The sequence below is a fragment of the Centrocercus urophasianus genome, unplaced genomic scaffold (genome assembly GCF_019232065.1).
Source record: "Centrocercus urophasianus isolate 14NV4802_14NV808 unplaced genomic scaffold, USGS_Curo_1.0 seq_16, whole genome shotgun sequence".
Lineage (NCBI taxonomy): Eukaryota > Metazoa > Chordata > Aves > Galliformes > Phasianidae > Centrocercus > Centrocercus urophasianus.
In genome coordinates this window covers 20,112,887-20,140,054 of record NW_024884711.1, presented here as the reverse complement: position 1 = coordinate 20,140,054, position 27,168 = coordinate 20,112,887, and the positions used below count along the sequence as shown (strand labels likewise).

The window sequence follows — 27,168 nt, the reverse complement described above, 5'->3', positions numbered from 1 at the left end:
TGGCATGTCACAGTACACAGCCACTTCCGCACTTACAAAGTCTACAAATGATCGTCAAACAAAGGAGCCACACACGGTACCTGAACCTCTTGTACTTCACCTGCCTACATGCCCTTGTTGAAGAAGGGGAATAACAATGACAGAACAACAAATATTCACTGGGACTGCAAAGTTAAGAAATAAGTGCCCCAGGGATGCAGCTCAGGGTTTGTGCTGAGCTGTGCCTGCATGGCTGTGCTGTGTGCTCCTGGCCCAGTGCTTCCCAAAAGGCCTCACTACATCCCTCCTACCCCAAATCTATCCCACCTCACAACTCTGAGGAAAGCTATTCACTTCTCACACAGATATTTCCTGCCAGAAAATGCTTAGTTTTTTATCTTTCTCTACCAACCTGTTGTACAGAAGCACAAACTTCAGTGCTAGTGAGCAGAAAGAGGGACAAAACACTGTCCAGAAGACACTAGGACTTTTCCTAGCCTTGTAGGCTAGCTTAAACCAAGCGTAGGACCAATCTTTTAGGCTTATTGTGCTGTTTCTGGACTTAGAATGAGTCCTTAAAAAGAGATTTTAAACTCTGAAATACTGTTTGGAAGTGCCCATCACCCACTAAACTATAGGCCTGTGAGTGCTTAGGTTGGAGGTCGCAACTAAACTCCAAAACATATTTGTGATTAAACGAGACCATAATGTTCCCCCACCAAATGCTGAGGGAGTTCAGCACAACATAAATACACACTTTAAACTGCAGCACAATAAAAATAATAATAAAGAAGAAACAAGCATAACCACCATGGTTATGTGTGAAGTTAGCAGGAGATGGCCAGAGGGAGGAGATGCCACACATTCTTGGAAGCACTGGGAGGAACTTACAGTCCCATTGACTTCAATGGGTTTTCAGTCAGGCTGTGTTTTTGCTGTGGAAAGGAACTGCTTAACACAGCATTGTGGGGTGCCTTGTTTTTTGTCTCTGAGCAACTCCTGGCAAAGCCACTGGTTAATAAGTGAAAACATACTTTTTCCAGTCACCAGGATGTCAAGCTGTACCTGAATCTGGCTTCTTTTCTTTCACTTTTTGCTGTTGCTGAGATTCTGATAGATTTGCAAATCTGGCTTCTTAACTTGGTGCTGACTTTACAAATCCTAGAGGGGCTCCCTGAGCCAGCGGGGGCTCTGACCTTGGAGCGGATCATTTCCCCTTCGAGTGGAACAGGGCTGCTTGCAGCTTGACACCGGTTAATGAGCGGCATTGGGTGTCAGCCCAGCAGCTGCCATGCAGGAGGTCTGTCCCCACGGGCAGCTGCTGCTCATCTGCCTGCAACTGGCAGCGGAAATGACATCTGCTCTTGGTCCCAGCTGTGAGCAGAACAGAGGTGCCAAAGCCACAGTGCCTCAGTTCTTGATCCAGGAGCAAGGAAGGGTTTCTGATGCCAGACCACGGCCTAGCTTTCAGGAGAAGGGAGGGAGATCACCTCCTTCAACGATGGTGGGCTGGGAGGAATGGGAGTGACAAACAGAGAGAGCAAGTAACAGAAGTAGGGGAAAGGATCGGAGAATGGCATGGGAGACGACAGGAGAATGGACTAAATGAAAAGGAAACATGAAATTTGAAGTGACAGGGCTAGTCTGAAGCAAGAAAATAAAAGGAAAGAGGCAGTGTAATGAAAAAGATGCAGAGCTAGCAACAAATGAGAATGAGAACCCATGAGAAGCAATTGTCTGAAATGACTGCTGAATAGGAAAGCACTTTATAAAGCTCCAATCCCAGGCACTACCAAGCCTGGGAGGCTTTCCTCCCCACAGTAGTTCATGTTTCGTGACATTCAAGGGTCTCCCCTGCAGATCTTGCCATCTGGAGGTGCTTTGGTATATTCTCTTGCCTCTTCGCTTCTCCATCTTGCGTAAAACCATGTTACCATTTATTTGTCCAAATCTTTTCTTTCATCTGTGTTTGTAACTATGTTACAACTCGGTGTTGTGGCATTTTAATGAGTTACAATTTCAGTTTTTGAGTGCAGGACTAAGGACAAGATCTGCTTCAGTCTAAAGAGTGAAAAACATACTTAAATTAATACGTAGGTAAACATGTTAAGAAATGTCACTTTCCTTCTCAGGTCGGTGTAGGCAAGCCAAGTATATTCTATCATGAAAAGTATTTGCACATTTAGGAATCTTTCCTCAGCACAGGCACTGAAATTGTGTTTTTCTGATCTCAAAATCAATTGCGTATTCCTGGAAGAAATAACCAAGGAAAATGTATTTAAGACAAGGGTTTTTGAGACCTGTCAATTAAAATCAACTCACATTGGGAAAAAATGTGGTTTTAGGGATTGTTTTTTTCCCAGGGTAAAGCCAGAAACAGAAAACAAACTGAAATGTGATAAACAAGTGGGTTGAGAAATGGTACAAGGAAGGCAAACACCATAAAAACTTACCAATCTAAAGATGAAGGGGTGGGCACTGTGGGCACAAAGATTGGAAATCATTTGCATGCTTTGTGTAGGTATCTTACTGAGGCATACAGAGAAGGGCATTAGTCATCTAACTGGGTGCAATTACAAATTATTATAAACCAGGTGCAAAAGATCAGATTGATTGAACGATTTGGACAGGAACAATGAAATCTGTCTCACATTTTTTCTTTCACATTTCTTAGAATTCAACTCTTCAAGATTGCTGTTAAATAATATATTTGTATTTGAGCATTTTATATTAAGGTTATATATTTATATGTTAAAGATGAGACAGATTTTTATATCTTAGTGTTTCATAACCGATTTTCACAATGAGAGACTGTAAAGATATTATTATTATTTCTTTTTTTTTACAAGTCTCAGCATATCTCCCCTTTTCAGTGCGAATCAGATGTGGTTTTAACAATCTTTGGGGGGAAAAAAAGAGGAAGTTCCTCTCAGTAGTATTTTTCATTATTGACAAAAAGAGAAAAATCTACCATTTAGCAAACCTCACATCTGAATGTAGTCTAATAGCTTAAATAGTTTGGGTGTTGGGTTTTTGTTTTTGTTTTGTTTTGTTTTTTCCAGCCATACAGGACTAAGGGTAGACCACCTATTATGTGGAGCAGAGGGAATGATCAAAAATCTTTCAAAATATAAGGCCAAGATATACTAATACTCTGAAGAGCTACATACATCCCATAACTCTGCCTTCACGACTATAGCCATTTATTATGGCCCAGCCATCAGAGCAGCAGCCAGGTAGCTCTAGCCTACACTTCAGACTCCTATAGGAACACTTAACAAGAGCCATCCCTGAATCCTACAACTTTCCTTAACAGGAATGAGGGGAAAGCGAGGAAAGTAGAAATGGCAGAGACAAAATGTGACCAGGGCACCATGGTTACCTTGTCCCTACAAATGGCTACATGGACATGCTTTACCTGACATCCTGGTGGTAACTTGGTAAGATGAACCAGCAGTTCTCAAAGTTACGGATGAAGAGGAAGGAGAAATGAGACAACAAATGCTTTCATGTATCTGGAAGTAAATGTGCTTTTCTTCTGAAATAAAACCTAAACAGAAAGCCATGACTCGTATAAAAGGTGCCCAAAATTGAGAGAATAGAATTACAGAATCACCAAGGTTGGAAAAGACCTACAAGATCATCCAGTCCAACCAACCACCTATCACCAATAGTTTTCACTAAACCATATCCCTCAACACAACATCCAAATGTTCTTTGAAGACCTCCAGGGTTGGGTGACTCCACCACCTCCCTCGGCATCAGAGAAAACAAATTATGAACCTTCTAATTTTCAGTGACCTACATACAGGAAAAGTTGCCATATCATTGGAAAGTGCTAAGCAGTAATCGAGAACCAGACAGTTCTTTGGAGGCTCCTGTTTGGGGGGGGCACCAGGAACAGTACTGTGGAGATGAGGAGACGTTGTACAAATACAAATCTGAATGCACTAGAGGCTTTAAGGCTTCCAGACATGCTTTTGTTCTGCAGCCTGTGTCAGTTACCAAGACAAACTGAAGTCCTCATATTCTGAAGTCAACTAGATTTATGCCACTGATTAGAATAGGGTCATATTCCCCTTCATTTCTTTATGCTGTTGTTTTTTTTTTAAATGCAACTGTATTCAATCCTCTTCATTGTTTCAGCAGCTTTCACAGAACCATGAGACCACCTTTTCAAGCTAGGTAACCTGGAAAACTAAAGAAAAACATTGTAGCTAGAAACTCTTTAATCAAGGGATGTAAGACAAACGATATAATGTTAGACACTGCTTGAAGTGAATTAGTTTCAATACGCAAATCTAATTCACTTAACTTTACAACTATGAAAAACATTCTTAGGGCCAGATTCTGTGTTCCCTCCACTGGTGAACATTTTACTAACGGAATATTAATTAGAGTGTTTGGGGAGTAAGGTAAGCAGAGATGGCAGGGTCTCAGCTTTTATTTACTCTGTGTTATCTCTGCTCAAATGTTCAAAGCAAAGTGACTGATTCACTAGCTAAATTCAAAACAGCATGTGTGTACAAAAGGCTGCCAAGTTTCTTGTGTGTATAGCTATTTGTAAGAGGCTATGCACAGACAAAAACCAATCAATCTGTTTCTTAATTTCATTTTATATCTTTATTCCCATTGTAAGTACTAGCAATCATCTAAGACAGCATTTAACTTTGGTTTGGATATACAATAGCATTACTCACAGTCCAGTTTCTTTTTTTTTTCTTTTTACTGCTGCCCTACTATCTTGTGATGTGTTCTAGTTGTTCTGCTGGTAGTGTTTGGCTTCCTGCAGATTGGATTTTTCAGTGATTGTAGATCATTTTAAATGATGGTTAAATTTAAAAAAAAAAAAAAAATCCGTAATGTGATGATTAACAGTACATTAATAAATCTTTCAATGAGTTTAGTACTAAATATGTTCGAGGACCTGAAATGCACTTCTTAATAGGCATCAGTTGTTCTCTTTTCACAAGAAGTTCATAAACAATCACGATACCATTTTTCTTTGCAGCACTTCATTGCAATGGCATTTTAAATTGGATTTAAATCCTTTTAAGATAATAAGTAAAACAATACAACAAAATAAAAGGTTCTGTTTAAGCAAATGACAATTTACCCAAAATCCAGTGCTAAGAATTTATCTCAATGTGTATATTAGAGTGGAAGGAAAACATAAAGGGCTTTTTTAAAATTTACTTGCTTATTATAATGTGGGGAAAATACATCACAGATTGTAGTTAAGTCTTAAAGCAAAGAATTAAAAAAAATATGGTCAAAGAAACATCTTCTATCATGTCTTTAGAAGCCTGTGAAACAAATTCCTTCATAAAATTCATTACTGTAAAAGTGAATTCAGAAAACTTATTTTTGAAAGTTGTCCTGTTAAATTATGGATACTAATAATAAAATATTTCCTCTGAGTTTATCTGACTACTCTGCATATGAACAGGCATGAATATATATATGAATAAAACACGTCTTATTGGCCACAAACTGAACTAATATAAATGCCCACATTGTACAATGTCAGAAAAGGACAAATTATTAACCAAATTAGATAGGAGAAAATCAAAGAAGGAAGCAGATGATAAGAACCGTGTTAGCAGAAAAAAAATGTATGATTTGGATACAGAACAGTCAGCTGCAACTACTATAACGAAGAAAGTTTTGGATCAACATCAGCTTCTAAAAGTAATTTAAGAGGGAGGTGTCTCAGCAGATACTAGTAAACCATTTTTAGGCAGTTATTTAGAGATCTGGGGAAAAGGGAGGGATAGAGTTCAAATCTCATTCTATCCTCACAGTTTTGTCCGTACACCAGAGGGACTGGAACCTGGTGGGAGTGCTGGGATCTCTTTCAGTGCTGGCATTGGCAATCTCTGTTGTTGAATGACAATCAGAGCTTTTCTCCCTCTATCCTCTTGAATAGCTGAGCTACATCCATTGCTGGATAATGGAGAGCCAAATTCCTGAGTTGAATCAGAAATCTTATTTGAGATGGATTTTCAAAGGTTTACCTAACAAGGGAACGATTGATCCTGAATGCCACGCAGATTGACACTCTCCACTGGACCAACCCATTTCCTTTTCCTGACTAAATTATGTTCTACATTTAGGATCCACGAGGATATTGCGAATTCTTTACAGTTTCCTTGTGCCTAGATATAAGAGACTGTACTCACGAAAGCACAGCAGTAAGCAAGTAGCTGACCTATCTGATGTCAGAGGGAGACTGGATGGACTTAGGACAGATGGAAGGGGAGGTTCTCTGGACACTTCTAGTGTGGATAATACTGTACTCAGAAAAGCTATTGGAGCTAGTTCTGAATGATGGCACATGGGTACTGGAAGCAGTATTAGTACTAAGGAGTGCTGCAGCCAGAGAACACCTGATCTAGAAAACCAGGCTATAGCACCTCAGTGTTCCCATGCACATCTTTCTTCGTGTGCCAAGGTTACCCTTTATACCATGGAGGACAGAGAGCTGACCTAACAAACACTTTTTGCAATGTGCATTTCCACTGATGTTAGTAAGGCCATACGGTATATTAAATATTCATTAATACTTATAGCAACAAATGTTAAATAATTTCATCTAAAGAACAAAAGCTGTGTTTTAGGATTAATTCATTAATGCAAAATAACACACATGCATGGGTTAAAGACAGTTCTACGTGAAGACTGAATATTTTGATGTCCTCTGTGAACACTGTTAAATGAGCAGTACCTCAGAAAAAATGTTTTGGTATCTTTCTTCAAAGCACATATCCAGTGTATTTCAGAATTACTTTCATTTTACACTTTCTACATAATATCAGACTTGCATTTTAGGTATCAAAAATACGTTGTTAGAAGAGCTTAATAGCAAATGTCATAAATCCAGAGTTTTCATCAAAAATTAAATGATTCAAGACCTTTGGTGAATGAATGGTGACAAAGAAACATTTCCAAAAGCTACGAATGATTTATGACCTTATGCTACCAAAAGCTGGCCAGTCAGCTCAGGGTTCCTGTCCTTTATTAGTGCCATGGTAAGAGCAGCAGCTGAATTTACTGTCTCCTGAAGTGGGGAATAGTCCTGGAAAAAAAAAAAAAAAAGAAGGTAGCAGGGGAAGCAATACATTAAAAAAAATGGAGGAAATAAATATTAAACAACAAATTACAAGTATGCAATTGAAAAAAAAAAATCAAAACATTTATTTGCACTTATTAGTTGAAAAACTTTTGTAACTTCTTTTTCTAAGGAAACACAATTGTGTAACAATACCAATTTTGCAATCTCCACAACGATTTAAAAAGTGAAAATAATTTTAGAAAGGAATATACTGCAATTGTTGGAATTCATACAAAATACCCAGAGAAAAGGAAAACAGAAGTTTGATTCTCTCATGTCCTTTGTAACTGATTTTTAAGATGTAAAACGTAGTCAACATTTTGGCTCAAAATCACTGAAACACAACGTATGATTTAATTAAGTAGCACAGTTAAAGACCCATATTTTCAGTACACACTAAATCTCACCTCAATTTTACAACCTACTTTCAACTCACAGATTCAAAGGACTGGGACTTCAGTAGCTTACAGTGAACTTCGTATCCCATAACCTTAATAAGTAGCCTGGTTTTGATAGGCAAGTAAACAGATTAACACAGGAAGGAAAAACAAAATGTCACTTTGATGATAGGCTTCCAACTGAGCACTCCAGCTGACATTTCAAAAAAGTCCTTTTTCTAATTGGCACGTTTTCTTAATTGTACTGACAATAATAGGTTGGCCTCTTGCAACCAGTATCATTTTTCATTTGCACATTGGGAACATTCTGATAGGTGTAGTCAGGCACAGACACATTCTTGGATAGAAAAAAAGGAGGGAACAACTAGTGTGAAGCAACAGATGAAAAGAAAGGTCTACAAAACTCTAGGGAAAATCTAGAAGAGTTTCAAATACAGAAAGTGAACCACAAAGAGAAAACAAGAGCTGTTCTCCATATGCACAGTGGATAATACTGGAAGCATCAGGCTTAGGGGAACTTGAACTGGGATATAAATTAGAAGTCAGGAGGGGAATACAAAGGAACAGATAACTGGTCAGAGCAAGAAACTCCATCACTGGGGTCTTGTAAAACAATTTAGATACATATGAAGTGGGTAGAGACGGAATAGTTTGATTCCAAATGTTTCCACCACTACTTCTCTAAGATGCTGTATCAAGGAAGAAATTGCATTTGACATTTTGAAGAAATTTGGTTTAATAGAGAAAGAGTAAACACCTTCAACAATTTATACAAAACATAATGCTTTATGCAATAAGGCTGCTGCTGGAAGGACATACTCTATCAGCTACTACAAAGGGGAGCAGTAGTCTCAGAAGTTGAGGCTGAAGGAAAAACTGATGGAAGAAAGATATCGCTGAAACACTATATATTACACAGAATTATATACTGTAATGCTGTCATTAACTTTGTGCTTTATGTAAAAGCCAGTAAGCATGACAAAGAAGTAAATGGGTATACTACCTGATTTTTTCATTATTCTTGGAAAAAATATTTGTATTTGACCAGATTGTCCTAAGAATCATCAAATAAGTAAGTGGTTACTATTTGTACTGCTGCCCCTCCAAAGATTACACTCTTCACAAATTCATGTTATATATTCTAATATGCAACAAAATTAATTACTAGTGGTCTAAAAATTGTCTACTATTTACTGAGCAGTGCTTCCCTTCCATGCTATGCAATGCAGGGGAATTCAGTGAAGCAAAGAATGCAGAAGTGTACCTGCTTCTTCAGTACCTTTTGTCATGGACTGAAGGTACAAGAAGGAACTCTGAACCCACTATTCATGTTTAGTAGGAGTTTTCCCATCCTCTTTTCCCAGGGATAAATGTTGTTATATTATGTACAAGGAGAGTTCAAACCATGTGCATACACCCGACTCAGACCATGAACACTGCAGTCACTGTCAAGATCTAGCAGCACATTTCTCACCGCCCAGCAGTGCCAGCCTCTTTGCACCCCTCATCAACTTTTGTTCAGTTTGTGTTGAGGAGTGCACAACCACACGCTCTCTGCTTTCCAAATGGGCTTTCAGCCATCTCTGAAGTTGGCGGGAGGTGTGTATCTTTTTTCCCATTTCACAAAAAAAGAAAGAAAAAAAATGCACCTGGCCAGGAATGCTCTTAATGTTTCTCTCAATAAATCTTTCCACATCCTCTGTTGGTTACTGGATTCAGTATGCATTCCTTTGCAGCAATAAATTATTTAAGTTTTTGAACATAAAAGGAAGCAAGAGAGAAATTTAGCTTCCACAAGAGAGAATGAAAATGAAACCATAAGATTATTTTAAAGTGAAAAAAAAAAAAGCTTTTTATAAATCTAAACCTAAAACTAAGGCTTTACTGCTAACTTCTGTGTTCTGAAGGAAAGACACGCGAAGAATTCTGAATAGCATTTGTAACCCATGCAATACAGCACAGCAATGGGTACAATAAGACCATTTGGTAGAGCAAAGTCCATAAATTACTATTTTTCAGCATAAGCACCACCAGGATATCTGCATTTTCACCAGAGATGAACAAGAGCCTGCACCAGTGAAGACGACCTACCGTTTCACAGCTGCTATGAGGGCATCGTTGTTAGGAAAATGCTGCCCGCACACTTCATGTTTCACTGTGCTCACACATCCACTGTTTGGTCTCTACAAACTCAGCAAGTGTTGATGAATGTCAGTGGGTGCCGTTTTTCCTGCACAGAGGAATTCAATTCTACGCTTTTGCTACGTATGCACTTCTATGTCAGATGCTGGTGCCCAGAGATGCAGTGGATGCCCCATCCCTGGAGACTTTCAAGGAAAGGCAGGCAATGTGATCTAGATGTGGATGTCCTCGTTCACTGCAGGGGAGTTGGACTGAATGAGCTTTAAAGGTCCTTTTCAAGTCTAAGGATTCTATGATTCCACGCTATTCTGTCAGACTGCCCCTCTGCTACTATCTGTCACACAGCAACAAAACGTAAAGGAATATCATCAGGAAGGTTCAACCTTTATTGCCATACCACCAATATCTGCCTCCAATGTCATGGGCCAACAACAACAAAAGGGCGGCATTACTTTTGGAGTAACCCTCGCATTATCCAATTTAAGACAACAAAAGTAAGAGGAAACATATCCTTAACTCTTTACAGTTACAACTGATAGTCAAACTTTATAACATATGATGTACTGATGCTTTCAGAAGGGCAAGAGATCACCAGACGGGTTACTAGCATTTATATTTACATTGTGGCTCCTTCCTGATAACACAGTCCCACACGGGCCTCAGGGCCAGCTGTGCAAGGACTAGGGTGCAGTGCCAGGCCTCCTGGTCAGCACTGGCACTGAGGCACATTGTTTGGCCATGCAGAGGTTAAGCATGTGCTGATCTGAACTTGCTTTATTCTCACAGCCATCGTGCTACTGAAAAGAAGCAGAAAATAGCCTGATGAAGTGGACTCTTCCAGGAATTTCCAGATAATCGTATAAGTTCTTTCCTCCTGAGAATCAAAACTTGCTCTCATGCTAGAAATCACTGTGGTAGTGTCTGTCATGGTCTGTGCAGTATTATTTAACTGTGGATGAACAATTCTATTCTGTACAATCCATCAGAAAGCAAATGGGAAAATAAATTTTAGCAACTGAAAGACAACACATTGTTCAAAGTAAAAGGGAAAGACTTCCTGAGGCAATAGTTAAGTTGCATCTTCACTATTCTTTCCTCTCTAAATCCTACAAAGAATTTATTTCATTTTTAGGCCTTTACTGTGCATTTAAACACATATTTTCAATGGGATTTCATTTTTTCCTAAGTAGTTACAGGTAATTCAGAAGCCAGCAGTTTTTATAAAGAATACAAAAAGCCTTTAGATAACAGGATTAAACAACACAGGAAAGAAAAAGAATGTTGTGAAGCTTTATTAATCTACACTTAAGCAAATACATGAATACTTCAAGTCTCCTGGCTATACCCTTCAAACACCCATGTTTTTGACACTGCAGTGTTATTTCTGGCAATGGTGCTGATTACACCTGATGGTGCCTACAGGGAGGCTTCAATAAGGATGCCAGGACAAATCTAATCTACCACACCTAACTCCATTGCACATACAGGAATCCAAGCCTCTTTTATATTCAATGGCATAGTACTAAATCTTTCAAAAAGCTCATTATTAGTTGCAGGAAGTCAAATAATCAAGCAGAACCAGGTCCTCACATGTCTAACTGCCTGACATGTTCAGATGTACTGCAACCACGATAAAAAGCAGGATGTCAGAAAAAAAGCAGCAATACAAATGCTCATGTAGCCCACAAGAGCGCTCACATTATTGCCCACCCACTGCTCAGTTTGGCGAACTCCAAGAGAAGAACATACTTCAGTGCACTACTCAGCATGTGCATATTCATGCATGCACTGGATGGATCAAACACAAATAATTCTTTCACTCATCAACAAAATCTTTAAAAAAAGACCATGACCTTTAAATAAGACCCAGAGGCAGCAACAATTTTGATGACTGAAGTTCCACATGATCTACTAATGTGCTATGATCCCCCCTAAACCATTGTGATATTCATTGTCTATTCATTTCATCCATTTGACTTAAATGAGTCTCTCGTAAAAAAGGAAAACCAAAAACCTCTAACGTTTCTTGGCCATTAATAAATAGAATTTTTTTATTGTTTGAACAGATGATTAACTACATTTATAAGCTAAAAACAAAACTTTTACCACTTTATATTTATGTACTTTGGAATAGAAAGTACTCAGAAACTCTGCCAACCTTATAAACCATAAATCCACATAACAGCACAGCACTTTGATTCCAAAATAAAATATCCACTTTGTCTGTTATTAAATAGTAAAAGTATTCCAACATAACCATATTGTATGGTGGTTGTAACTCACATTCAGAATTTATTTGATGTACAGTAGGGGTTTTCTGGTTGGCAGAATAAGACTGGAAATGGATACTGGGACAGAGTTAAAGTTGTGTTTGGAGCACGCAACGTGATACTTTACAAATGTGCATTTGTTTAAGGAACTGTGAGGGTATCTGCGTATTTATTGACATTCTCATGATTCATTTCCTTGCTTCAATCTGTTCAGGATTTTTTTTTTCCAGCTGTAACTTCATATACACACATTCCCATTTACATATGTACTAGTTCAATTTAAGCATAGCTCAAAAAACACACAGCCTCCTCTTCAGCTCCAAAAATATCTCTGCAGGTATTACCTCTGCCTTTTACTGCACTGCTCCAAAAGAATAAAACAGCTGTATTCCATTACTTGCACTCCATTTTGCTATAATGTTGTTTGACTTCACCATTAAAACCGTTTCTACAAATGAATAGGACGGCAACATTAGCCCTGATCACTCAGCTGATAGGAAACCTGAAAACATGATTTAAAGATTGGGTTAAACTTAGGGCACATCGATGTGAATACAGTTGCATCTGCATCAGAAGAGGCAAGGGGCCAGAGCAGTGCTGGCGCTGGCGTGCCCTTGCCCTTGCCGTTCCATTGTGCGACAGCTCCCTGGCACAGCTTTGGCTCCCGCCTGCTAGCATGTTCCCAGACAATGGCTGGGCACGGTTCAGGGGACAGCACAGGCCAGGAACTGCTCCCACGAGGCAGGCTGAATGAGGCCACCCTCTTTTGGGAAAAAGAGAGCTTCGCCATATGGGCATGAGACATGCTGTGTCTCTTAGCCCTAGGACACGAGAACCATCCCTGGCCTGCCATTACAAATGTGTCCTAGGCAGCACTGTGAAGTAACAGCTGTGCCTTTCTCTCTCAACCCAAATGCATCAAGAATACATAGAAATCTACCCCCCAGAACACTGTGCAAACACCACGTAGCTGCCACATAAACACACATTTAAATTTATAAACAACAACAAACAAACAAAAAACACGAACTGCTCTACGGAAATCTTTCCCTCTCAACAAACTTCAGGATGACAAAGGGAAAGAGAGAGACAAATCACACTGCAAGGCAGCACTTGTGCTGTATCTCACATTCCTGCCACTGCATGGAAAATACCAGCATCCAGCAGAGGATGGCTTGATGAAGAACGCTCACTTCTCCCCTTCACAGAATAGGCCTGTGTGTACAGCAGGCACACCACAGGGCATAAGTACATAAGTAGAAAATGGCTGAAAGGGCCTGTGTTCCGGCAAGTGCATTGCAATACCCACTCTGGCAGCACAAGAACTGCCGGTAGTGTAAATCTCTACTCAGTGCTGCAAGTTACACTTTGGCCAAACCACGTGCATCCAAAAATTTGCCTCATGACACAGACCAATATTGTTTTATCTGCACAGAAACCAAGAATAAAGACCAGCGTCAAAAGCCTCGTTATTTGACGCTTTCTTCTTCTTTTCTTTCAATCTAAAATATTATATGGGAGGACTTACGTCATTTTTCACAATATAAAATGATTTGGTGTTCATTCAAATCTCAGATTCATGAAGAAGCTTTTTTTTCCTACTCAAAATATGTAGTGGCATGCATCCACAAATTAAGGCAATTTCCATTTGTGTAACAGTACAAATTAATCCCCTTCTTTTTCAAATGCTCCCACATCAGATTTTTTAGTCCATGTGCCAAAGGATCTATTGATAAGTGCACTCTCATACATAATATCAGTGCAACTATTTACCTCAATAAGCAGACAGCTATGCAGATCATCCTAAAAGATAAGAAAACTATTTCTCTGAATATTTTTAGCTTTCCTTTCAAGTAACACATAAATAAGCTAGCATTTGAGTTCAGATAGGTAGCTGGGTTCAAAAATACTGCAGCAGGTCCACAACTCAACCTTTGCATCTACAGTCTTGCTTCTTTACTCAACTAAGAAAATGCAATGGATTCTTCACCATCATTGGATAGAAACAGAAAATCCAAGTGTGCTGCATGCAGTGGAGAACTGAGTAGCACTAGAAAAACCAAGCTGTGTGATAATGGAGCCAGGTTTTAATAACCAATAGTTTAAACTCTGATACGTCTGAGTTAGTTTGCTGCAGTTAAACAGTTGCAAATGCATGCTACAGTTGAACCAAATCCAGACAAATTGTACATAGATGTGTAGTACTGCACTGCATCTCCCAGTCTGTCCTGCACTACTCATTAACCACGCCACCTGTATTTTACCACAAGAAAACAGAAAGCCATCAACGCATAAAATGTGTATAGTTACACTGATAGACAAGTATTTTAAATCTTCTGGAGTCTGTAAGAAGTCCATCTCCAGTGCTACACATATCTTCTGACCTAAGATTCACAGAGTTAAAATAGAACGTAAATGACACGTGTTTGTTTAGAACAAAGAAACAAACAAAAGCACAACATGGACAAAACTAATTAATTACTTTCTCAAGAATGAACAGCATACACAGAATTCTCCTAAATGGGCAGTTTTAAAACATCTCCATTATTGTGTTCTGCAATATGTAGGTAACAAGGGTTTGCCTCAGTTTCCTTCTTTGTCTGATTAATCCATTGCCCCTCCCTCACACTTCTGGTGGGCTGAGGCTAAAATTCCTGTGAAGGGAGACCCATCTGAGATAGATAGTGTATGCCTCAAGAGAAAGATGACAAAATTCCAGCCTAGATGCTAGTCCAGGTGCCTGAGGGGCAACTGCGAGCTGCTTTCTGTAACCCTTGCTTGGATTTATTCTTTTCACATAAAAAAAGAGATCAGCCTTGGAGCAGACACAAGCCAGGTGCCTGTGCCTCTGTCATTTTTTGCCTACCTAGGCACTGTATTTCCTTGTTCTTGCCCTCTCCAAGGACTTTTTTCCTGTATGAAAAATTTTAGCAGGATCATACAAAATAATTCATAAAATTCCTGGACCAAAAATTCTCTGAAAAGGTTGCTGTGAAGAGCAGTTTCAGAATATTCAGTCTCTGCAGCTTGAGCAAGGTTTCATTCAGCACTTACCACTATCTGATCTGAGTTGTTGGCAATGGTGAGCAGTGACAGAACAGTCAGCTAATGACCACCTTCCCTCCACGCTGTTCAGAAAGCTACCTGATGCTTGAATTAGCAGCCAATTCTGCCACCTGTATGTACTGGGAAAGGAATAAGCCATTTAGCATACGTGGTTGTCTGCAAATTTGGAAGTGTATTACGTGTCTGAGGTTTCTTAGAGATGGTCTCTCAACACCGTATGACACCAAATAAGATTATAATATGAAACATATTAATGTTAATGAATGTTACTCTTCTACCTAACAGGTCCTGTGAGATATCACTCTGGTAACTTCGTAAAACACACCACAACAGTTTTTAGGAGGAAGGGATAATTGCTTCTTACTATCATCACAGAAAAAATGAAATGCTCCTTGTGCACAGAAAACTGGCATTCTCCTCTGACAATCACCATTGGAAGCTGCTGAAAAGCTGAGTGACGTTGACTGGCCAAGTCTTTCCTCTGGTTTCCAGTAAGCTCTGGAACAATCCAATAGCACTGACAAATTAATGTGGGAGTGGGATGCAAGTCTTCTTCCTCACAGCATCAGCAACATATGACAGGCTTTCTTTCCATGTATGTGGTGGATATTCTGCTGCCTGTTGCACTGCAAGAGTCAGTAAATACATATTTTGTTAGGCTGTGGCAATGAGTCCCACAGGTGGCCAGGAATACATAGCAGACCCATCACACATGCATACAGAGAAACGGTTGAGTAGTGCCAGCCTTCTGCAAACTATAACACTCTAGTCATGCAAATCACTTGCAGACTGTTGGAGTGCACCAGCCACCAACCAAGAGTGGAGTAATTGCATCATGTATGAATGGATTTGACAGATGGGGCAGTAGCAGAGCAGAAGCAGAGTTTAAGCAGATTTTAAGCCATTTTTATCCTATTGTAAGCTGAGAAATACAGCACTTCCACACTCAGTGTCACTTGATGAGCAGCCCTAGGGAAGCTATAGGAAATCAGCAGTATGTAGGAAGGCAAAAATGTAGGTGTAGAAAAAGCTGAGAGAAGTGGTGGGGAACAAGCTAGGAGAAAAGGCAGAAGGTGAAAGCAAGTGTTTGACACTTTGTTCTTTGGAGAGCTTTTCCTTTAAGTTGAGCAATGCTTATATTTCGATACTTCAGTAGTCCACATTAAAATATTTTCCCTTTCTTCCTAACTAACCTAAGGCAATTCCGTGAAAAGTTCTTCCTTTCCTATGTACTTTTGAAGGCACAGAGTGATATTATGTTACTCAAATTAAAATACAAAAATGTTCCAGACATTTTTTAAGGAGTGATTCATTTTCATACTCATCATCCTTTACCTTTTTCTCAGTAATCAAGCTACCACTGAGAGAAAAGGAACATATTATTACAGGAATAACACAGTAATAAGTACATCATAATACTAGAATAAAAGAAAATACCTCTAGATAAATTGCAATTTCAGATAATTTACAACTTAGTAGGTCAATGGAGACCCCTAACTCTTCTTCTTGACCTTCTGTTAGGATAACCCAGTACATTTTATCCAAAGTCTGTTTAGCAGTTCCTTTAGATTAAGTACACAACTATCTCAGTCCTCTAAAGAGATATTACTATCGATGCCAGAGGCTCTATTTGATAGGAAAATTGTGTCATATACAGCATGAAAGAATAAAAAGCATTCAAAGAACCTAACAGCATATTTCTACCCAGTGATGATGATCTGAGATCACCAGCGTAATCATAAAATTATAATCACAGAATCATAGTCTCATATCAGTTGGAAGGGACATTTAAAGATCTAGTTCAACTCCCCTGCAATGAACAGGGACACCTACAGCTAGATTAGGTTGTCCAGAGCCCAGTCTAGCCTGACCTTGAGTATCTACTGGGACAGGGCATCCCATAAGTAAACATCACATATCTGAATGCTTCCCTTTACTGTTACAGCACTACACCATCCTTACTGACAAAAAAATACCTAATAGGGAGAGAGAAAGCAACATATCACTTCTTCATATTAATTTCTAGTAAGAGCAAAAAGTACATACTTTATGGCAAATTTAACACAGTACATTTTAAATTTATAGGCTTTTCCTTTCTACCCCGTGTAATACTGAAAACATATATTGTTTGAACCTTATTTCAAGAAAAAAAAAATGAACGAAGTAGTCTGCAAACATCTAAATTGCTAATATGCAGCACAACACAGTAAATGCTCTAGCTATCGCAGATAATAAACTTCTGCCTACAAATATGCAGGATGGGGGTTTACATAATTTGTAACATACTGTTTGTGAGATATAAAGAAAGACTGGGCAACTTTTAATTGCTGTAACTGTAACAAAATGGAAAGGTTCTCAGAAAGAATGAGTGATGCAGCTGAATCCCTGGAGAGTGCTGAAAAACAGTGCAGAGGAAATCTAAGCATTTTTCCCATTCACTCAGTTGAAAGCACATTTTTCCTCCTCCTCTAGGTGCTAAATTCATACAGAAAATAATGCATAATAAATACCCAGCCTCCAAAAGAAGCAGGGGCATGACTAAAACCATTTCAGTGTAAGTGTTCTGTTCAGTCATTAAAATCTTCATTCTATAACTCCTACAGAGTGTGAATAATCTGAAATGCAAGCTCATGGCTGCGGTAACTACTGATTGGAAACATTTCTCTTGATTACAGATAATTAATTTGAGATGATTCAGAAGAAAAAAACTCTATAGCCTATTAAAAAACAAAGTCAAAACTTCTCCTCAGGGGAAGAAACGAAAACCAAGAGATTCTGAGGGTCAAAGTATGCATACACATGTGCTGTACTATTGTTCGCATCCCAGCCTTGCGGCTTCCAAACTTTTCAGATGATAACATCAGTTCAGTGGGGTAAAGGATACATTCCAATTTTTTGTTACAGAAAAATAAACCAAAGGAACTACACTGCTAGCAGCCCAGGGACTTTACAGAGAACAAAACAACTTTAGACTTCATATTTTGCTCTAGAAAACCTAATATGTAATCGCTTCAGAAACTCTGAGAGATGAGTTTAAAAGCAGCTTTACAGTAACTCAAATGACAGCATTTGTTAGTGAGACACAGTGAGAAGGATTGGCTGTCCAGAAGTTCACTGATAGCAGATTCCCATCATGTGATGTTCTTCACTGAATCTAGCAAGTTGCTTTGCAAGAAATTCTCAAGCTGCATCATCTCATCATTATTTGAGGGACTTAAAAAACTTCATTTTTAAGTTATGCAATGAAATTTGAAAACATTCTTCAATTATATATTAACACACAGAATTGAATATCCATCCCATGTATTTCAACTCGGCACTCAACTTCTACTTTTTTGAGAATATTCAAGTGACCTTTAGATATGACTCATGTCTCATCTCATTCAGGGAGGTGATTGTCCCTCTCCACTCCACCCTCATGAGGTCCCATCTGCAGTACTGTGTCCAGGTCTGGAGTCCCCAGTACAAGAAAGACAGAGAGCTTCTAGAGTGGGTCCAGAGGAGAGCACAAAGATGGTCAGGGGACTGGAGCACCTCCCCTATGAAGACAGGCTGAGGGAGCTGGGCTTTTTCAGCCTGTAGAAAAGAAGGCTGCAGGGAGACCTCATTGCAGCCTTTCAGTACCTAAAGGGAGCCTACAAACAGGAGGGGAGTCAATTTTTTGAAAGGGTTGATAGCAGCAGGATAAGGGAAAATGGTTTTAAGTTGAAAGAGGGAAGATTCAGGTTGGATGTCAGGGGGAAATTCTTTACTGTGAGAATGGTAAGGTGCTGAAACAGGCTGCCCAGAGAGGCTGTGGATGCCCTGTCCCTGGAGGTGCTCAAGGCCAATTTGGATGGGGCCTTGGGCAGCCTGGTCTAGTATTAAATGTGGAAGTTGGTGGCAGGGAGGGGAGGTGGTTTGAGATTCGTGATCCTTGAAGTCCCTTCCAACCTGGGCCATTCTGTGATTCACCTCTGTTTTCTCTTCCTGGCTACTGCTGAGATGTAGGGATATGAACTGAGTCCCAATATGGAATGTATAAGAAAATAACAATAATTCAAAAATACATTACCCACTCTAAACTCTCCATTTCTCCATTCTCTAGTTCTTTGCCAGTCTTGCATAGCTCATGGCATAAAAGCAGTAAATAAAGAGCACGTGTTCGTGTTAAAGAGTTCAGCTAAGCAATGTGCCAAGCACATGAATTTTGAAAAAATAATTTTAAAGTAAAGATGGTATTTGAAGTATGACGTGAACAGAAGCACTGGGCTCAAAAAACAGTTGCAAATATCCAGAGTAAAATCTAGCAGACAGATTACAGAAGAATCATAAAAGCACACTGGGAAACCACTGTGGCAAAAGTGCTCCCACATGCTGGGAAGACTGGAGAGCCCAGGACACAGGGTATCTTTTCATGGAATAATGAACAATAAATAAAGATGAGCAGGGCTTACGGGAACACCATGACTCTTAACGATACAACTAGAGAGTCCTCAAGTGAGTTAACTTATTGCACGTTTGACTGGAACAGCACAAAATGTCAACACAGTGACCACATGCACTTCTTCACTTTTCTCATGTGGTTTCTGTAGTCCATAGGTGGCCCACGCTGTGATGGCCCCAATCTGATCACATCTCCATAGCTCGAATGGCACGGAGAGATCCCTCCTGCCCACGGCTGCTGATCAAACAGTCACACAGCTGGAGGGGCTAATAGCCAAGTTCTAGAAGAAACTTCCTCTTGAGTATAAGCCCAGTAATAGGAAGGCAGAAGAGGGCCAATAACATGCCTTGTAGATTAAACACAGAAAACAGATAATGCAATTAGTACAATTCCTTCAAATTTAACAAAAAATATATATAATTTTAAAGTGGAAGATGTGCTTACTTTATGCTTCTTGTTTCCTTTTAGGCTACAAGATTCAAGCTACACCAAAAATATAGATCTTACAGACGTTCTCTTACATAAATTCACAGTACGCCAAGACAGGCTTCTCTTTCTTTTTGCCTGGTAACAGAAGCACAAAACATGTAGCACAATAGCCTCCCTATACATAAATAAAGGCACTCAAAATGAAAAAATATCCAAGTGACAAAAGTCTTGTGAAGTAACAAAAATTTGGTTTTGTGTTTTTAGAAAAAGAAAAGAAGCGAAAGGGGAGAGGGGAAAGAAAAAGCTACTTTAAAGTTAGTCTCACAATTCCTTATCTCTGCTTAAAAACATAAAGGAACACAATCCGTGTTGCTGTAGCATAAGATTAATGGTACTCCATAACTAAGATGCTTTATTAAAAATTAAAGAGATGAAATATTTTGGTAGTTATGAACACATCTCTTTCTATGAGATAAGCACTCAAGGATGTCCTTCAGGTATCTGGCATCCTGACGTGCATTACAGAACAGTCTGCTTTACTACCTTCAAGACTTTCAATTAAGTTATTACCAAAGCTTCCTTTCAAAACATCCTAAGACCATCTTGTGCATACTTGCAACTTCAAATATGTCTTTGACTATCTGTAAAGATAAGTTCAGATCTCTCTCATACCTTCTCATGATAGGTATTTGATTAAGGAACTTCATTAAAGTTTGTATGGACATGACTAAACATGATGTTACCACATCACTCACATTACTTACTCTTCACTTTAAAACCTGTGGATCATCTGTGCTACTTCCACGGTGAAAGGCATTCATCTTCCTCGCAAAAAAAGGTGATTGCCTTTCTTCAAGACGGAAGACTGAAAGAGGCAATATCAGTGCCTTGTAGACTGCCTGAATTTGGAGTGCTTTAATTTTATGGCATTCCTTAGAAGATAGATATTCAGCTAAATAATACTAAATATAATATTAAATAATATAAATGACATAATACTAAATAATAAAACTAAATAATACTATTGTCATTATTTACAAATGATGCAAGAACACATACGAGACATTAAATAAATATCTGTATAATTCACTTGCAGGATTTCCAAAGCATTTTTAAAATATGAGCTGGTAATAATATTAATAACAATCTTAGGAATAGTTCAGAGAGCACAACAAAGTTTTTGAACTATTTTCTAAAACTACCTGTTAAAAATGAAAGCAAAGTAGAATAACTGTTTTCATCCTGATAGCAATTTTGACTGCAGTTAATCATTATAGATCATGGATGTAAGTTTCAAGACTACAGAGAATTTTTAAATTGGTTTTTAAAAGTCAGTGCTTTCATTTAAAAAAAAAAAAAGTATTGTATTAACATTTATGTTTAAGGGAGACATAGTAGCTTAATTTTGTTAGGTTCTTTCTTGTATTTTTATTTGTATCCTCAGAAGAAATAACTCATGAAATGGTAGAGTTGCTCAAATGAGAACACTGAATGGCACAGGTAGCTTCCCCACTATGATTCTGAACAAGCACTATATGAGCTCAGCTCTTGCAGACTATAGAATTGCAATGATACAGCTTTGTCTGTTTAAAGGGAAAAGGAATGCAGCTTTCTTTAAGCCTTATCTGTATTTAAAAACTAGTTTAGCTGCTCCAGTAAATAAGGCATTTGCTAAGAACAAACTTCTGGGTGCTTCAGTTAGAAAGCAGAACTTTTTCTCTTTTCCTCACTTTTTTCCTTCCAGCTTCAGCATTTGCTTCCACTTTCACAGTTGCATTTTTAACTTCCTGCATCTTTAACTTCATGCATCTTTATACACAAGCAACTATTTCACACTGTTCATCTCCTCAGCCTGTACTGATCAGATGAACATGTAGTTTGGCTCTCTGTGGCCATGCTTTAAAAGTTTCCTCCCAACAAAAGAAGCAATCTCAAACTCCATTTCCACTAATTCCTTTTTTTACTCAGTATCACTTCTATCTTCAATGAACTGAATTGCCTTGTGCCCACTCGGCCTCAGCTTTTAGTCCGTATGCTGTAGTTCCATAAACCCACTGTCTATTCAGTAAGCAGAACTGTGTCTGCAGTGTTATATACACACCACAGCCTTGTCTCTTAACGCTCCCAGTGTCCTCAGTCACAACGTCTCCTTCACATTAACTACAAAGGTTAACTTCCTATTATTGTCTAGAAATTTACACTTTAGGGACTTTTGTGAGAACTTTTGCTACTGAGTACCCTTTCAAAGACTCAAACACCGTTCCAGTCTAACAACTGTAAGAGAGTTATGCATTCTCTTCAAGGTTCATTGACAAAACACAAGTTGTCTTTTACATGAGACCAGCTTCAGTCCAATGATGGGACCTAAAAACTCACGTTCTCTCAGTTTACTGCTTTTTGATTATTTCCCACTGGTTTCCATATATCCTTTCCTTTAAGCAAATCTGACACTAGCAGAAAAGATTTCCTGATTTTTTTTAACCTAATCTTTATGTGATAAAGTATTCTTGTCTTCAAGCCCTAGTTATTTCCTTTGTCTTATGATCTTGATGCTGCAGCAAATATTTTTACGTAAACTGTGATAGAAACATGCTAGAAAAAAAAACTTCTGAGAGACCTGGGGCTGTTCAGCCTGGAAAAGGCTCTGGGGAGATCTGGTAGTAGGCTTTCAGTACCTAAAGAGGGCACTAAGAAAGAAGGGGACAGACTTTTTCGCAAGATCTGTTGTGACAGGACAAAGGGAAGAGATTTCAAACTAAAACAGGGGAGATTTAGGTTGGATATAAGGAAGAAAGGCTGGATATAAAGGCTGGATGTTGTGTTAAGGGACATGGTTTAGTAGGAGCTATTGGGAATAGGTGAACGGTTGGACTGGGTGATCTTTTAGGTCTTTTCCAACCTTGGTGATTCTATGAAGAAGTATTTTACAGCAATGGTGGTGAGACACTGGAACAGGTTGCCCAGAGAAGTGGTGGATGCCCCATCCTCGGAGACTTTCAAAGGGAGGCTGGACAGGGCTCCGGGCAACCTGATCTAGCTGCAGGTGCTCCTGTTCACTGCAGGGGAGTTGCACTAAATGGCCTTTAAATGTCCCTTCCAATTCACATGATTCTGTGACTAAGTAAGATCAACATTCACTAGAATTTGCTAAAATAAACTCAAAAGAATAAATGCGGTTGTATAAAATGGTAGAAAAAAATTGTGGTTTTCATTCGTATATCATAAATATCAATAAATATTAATAATTTTGCATTAGCATTTACCATTAATCAGGAAGTCTTTTACTTTAAAAATTCAAATCAATTCTTGGGAAGAACATATTTTAAAATGCAGACTGATTCATAAGAAAAAAGTGTAATTAGGCCAAAATCATCCATCCAAAAACATTTCTAGATCACTCTGTGTAATTAGAATTCATTTAGGGAAATAAAGAATTTAAACAGCTTTGTAAAAGAATCCTTATTTCTTCAGCTGTTGAAGTAAATGTATTGAGTGGCCAAAACAGCTGTGTAATTCATGATCTGCCATCAGTAAATAGCAGGAGCTCTAATGCCAAGTTACTCAAGCAATCCTTTAATATGTTTAATTGATAACGTTCTGAGAAAGTTGCTATGGGTCATAACGATTTTCTAAGCCCAAGAGCTGACCACTGTAATGTTACTTTCTACTGCAACTTCAGTATGCGTTTAAAGGAACCAGAGCTGTATTTACACAATAGATAATACATAAACTTTAATAGGTTATGACAAGCATTGTATTTCAAGACAATTAAAAATTGCCTCTAGTAGGCATGAGACTAAATACCTACTGAGTTTTACCACACAAGAAGTATTGTTTTGAACAGAAATGCCTGGATTATATTACAGATATAAAATAAAAAATAAACTCAGAAATAAAGAAAACAAGGCCACATATTTATTTGTGAATGATCTCATTGCACACCAACTCCAGCACACTAATTTTATCAGGAACACTGAAGCTATTTGTAATGGCAGTTCCTATCAGTTTGCTTTCAATTTCTTAACATATTAGACAAACAAAAACACAGTTCAGATAAAAAACAGCTATTACTCTCATAAACACTAAAAAGCAAAAATGCTGCATAATTATGAGACTCTGCTGGCACCCACAATTTATATATCATGCATCCATATGGTCTCTATTATATTTGAAAATATTTCAAAAAGTTCAAAATTACAAAACAGTACTAATTTGGGATCAAAAGATCAAAATCCAGGACGTGTATTCACATGGATTCAGTTAAAAGCCAGTCTCTGAATCTTTAAATCTAAAGAAGACTTTGCTAGATGCTACAAAATGTTGCTCTGAACGTACGCCTCCTATTTATTTCCACGGAAACTACAACAGATACAAACAGCACAATAACACCATTTGATAGAGCAAATCCTCAGCTACAGAACACTCTTTTTGACAGTCACCACCATGAGCTCTGCATTCTTGCCAGTAAGAGCCTGAACGCTGCACTCATATAAATCTGCACCAGCAGAAGTGACCCACCGTTTCACAGCAGCTATGATGGCATCACTGCTAGGAAAACGTTGTCCGTGCAGTCCAGCTTTCACTACTCTCATATGTTCCGTCTTCTTAAGTGCTCAACTGCTGATGAATGTCAGTGGGTACAAATTTTTCCACGTTAAGGATTTCAGCTGCGCACCTTTGCTTCATACACACTTCCATGTCAGACAGCGTTTTGTCAGACTGCCCCTCAGCTGCCATTTGTCACATAGCAACAAAACATAAAGGAATACTGGTGGCAATGTTCAAACTCTACTTCCATACCACTAACATCTGCTTCTGACAGTATGGGCTGACACAATAAAATGGGAACATTACTTTTGGAGCAGAGCTCATTGTTTGCTATTCTTTTTAATGCTTGTTTTGCTTTTCTCCAAAAACCTCTAACTGCATAGGCTACTTTAATCGTGTAATTGAAACACTCAATGAAGCTAAACATTCAACAGAGTGAATCAGCTTTATGTTAAGTGTCCAGCGCTAGCCATAGAAAAATATGGATATTTACAGATAGAAATAACTAAGTTTTTGCTATTTCTGCTTGCCCTGTAAGCAATCACAATCTGGCTCACTGAACTTGAAAGCCCAGCAATCACTCGCTGTTTTTGGCTTGAACATTTTCTGAACAATGCCTCAGGATTATATTCGCTTTTAAATTATTTTCTCCCATCACTAACACAAAGTAGAATTTCAAGAAAGTGGAAGCATACCTGTAATCCCACTTACCCCACAGCACACAAGTTTCTTCATTTACTATATGGATTACCTTCCATAAAGAACACAATTCTTACCTCTGGCACAGAGCTCATAGGCATCCTGTGTGTGGGATAAGCAAAGTCACAAAGACTAAGTGTAAAGCAAAGTAAAAGAAAAGACGAGCTAAGAATTAACAAAATTCATTAATCTTTCACTTTGCCTTCAATTTATCTTACAACTGTGTACTTCCAATCTATGCCAGCAGGCAACAACGCTTTTGGAACACAAATGTCAAACGAGAGGTCAGGGAGGACAAGGCTTTGTCCCCTCTTTGCTATTGAGTCAGGAAGTGGATAAATTGCAAAAAAAGTTATACTTCAGGTGACTCCCAGCTTCTAAGAAAATCCCAACCTGTGCAGAAAATTAACAGGTGATTTTGATTCCCTTCTCAGGTAAGACTAAGCAGAAAATGATACTGTATGGCATACTTTTGTCATTTTGGCTTTGAGGTTCTGAGTTGTAACTACAGGCAATGAGGGCCAGTGAACCTTCTTTCTGAATAAATGATCGGGACTGAGAGAGAAACAACAATGGCAACACAAGCCTTCTGTCTACCGACCATGTTCTCTCAGCATCCAGTTGCGAATTTCTTCAGCTTTCAGCTTTTGTTTCCTGATGTTTATTTGTCTCTGTTCTAATACAGATGGCTTTTTGATGGCTAACTGAATTAAAGGCTAACTTCTATCTGATTGCATTATGAAAGACGAAAAGCATCCTCAGTTTGTCTGTCACAAGGTGCATACAGAGAAATGCACTTTCTGTTATGAACTAAAACATGGAAAACCAGATTGACACAATCCACAGGAAATGAAGAACTGCAAGACCAAGCAATGAGAGAACAGTTCTTTACGTATATACAAAAATTCACCCTTAAATGAGATGACAGGTTCCAAAAACTGTTGAGATTTGGACACCAAGTTGTAGAAGGGCTTGATTTGCATTCAATCTTGATAAGAAAAATAGTAGTGCAGTCCACAAGCATAACTTTCAACATTCAAAGACACCAATGAGTGGTGCGTGCATTTTTAACACCATAGTCCTCAGATAGTCTAGTTAGGCACCAGACTGCTAAAAAGTAGAATCTCTAGGCCTAAAACCTGCTAAATCCCTGTGTGCTTTCTCTAAGCTGTCTGGCTTACTCCAACCCAACAATACATGCAAAAACTGTTAACTAAATCAGGATTTCTGTTTCTCCTTCACTCCCCTTACAGTCATAAAGGAATCTCTTCTTTCCTATGAAGTGATTTAAGATCAGGAGCCAACAACTTGTTTGAGCATTATAGTTGGATTTCCCGACCAGGTGAACGTAGCATGGAAAGGAACGTGTTTTGTTTCATTTCGCATTCCATAGAGCATTCTGCATCTGCTGCAGATCTGAAATAATTTACATGAGAAAAAATCTTGTGTGAAGACACTTAAAAAAAGAAAGGCATTTTAAAAAATCTCCTCTAAAGGAGAAAATAACTTGATGTGATATATAAGCAAAAAGACACTAAATGAAGACTCATGGATTTTTATTCTTCATAAATCGCCGCCTAATCTGATTTTGGTAATGAAAGATAATTTGTGAAATTATTACTTGAATTGTCACTGAAACAATGCATTACAAAAAATATTGTTCTATTAACAAACTATGTAACTCCATACTAGCATTGGCTGTCTCCCCGTGCACTGAGAATTACAATGTAACTTGATAGATTTAAAATTGTTACAAATTATACCTAAAAAGAGGGTTGTTTTTTTTTTATTTTACCTCTGAAGAATTATAACAGTTTCTCACAGAAGAAAGTTTATCTTCCTCAACTCACTTCACATCTTGCAGGTTTGTTTTCAATTTACTATTACTTACTGTCTTTACTTATTTAGGGAAAAGTGCTAAAGGTAAGTAACACATTTTCTTAAAGACTTGTCTTACAGTCTTCAGTTGTCTTCAATTTAATTTTTACATTCTGAAATTTTGTATATTGTGCAAATGTAAGGAAACGCTGTATGCCAGTCTACCTACTTCCGAGGGCATTTCACTGTCACAAGGAAGCCCCGCAAAACTAAGTGATA

General features: G+C 38.4%; 1 protein-coding gene across 3 annotated transcripts in view; it reads right to left on the bottom strand.

The window, feature by feature from the left end:
* Window positions 1-4,612: 4,612 nt before the first annotated feature.
* Window positions 4,613-27,168, bottom strand: part of CRPPA (CDP-L-ribitol pyrophosphorylase A) — a 107,001-nt gene continuing 84,445 nt past the window's right edge. For 2 of the 3 annotated variants that reach the window (XM_042817539.1, XM_042817541.1), the window contains exon 10: window positions 4,613-7,057. In XM_042817539.1, coding sequence (XP_042673473.1) covers window positions 6,953-7,057 — 105 coding nt within the window. In that variant the 3' untranslated portion in view covers window positions 4,613-6,952. Of the gene's footprint in view, window positions 7,058-25,026; window positions 25,174-27,168 lie in introns of those variants that run through there. The other variant, XM_042817540.1, reaches the window with a different exon arrangement.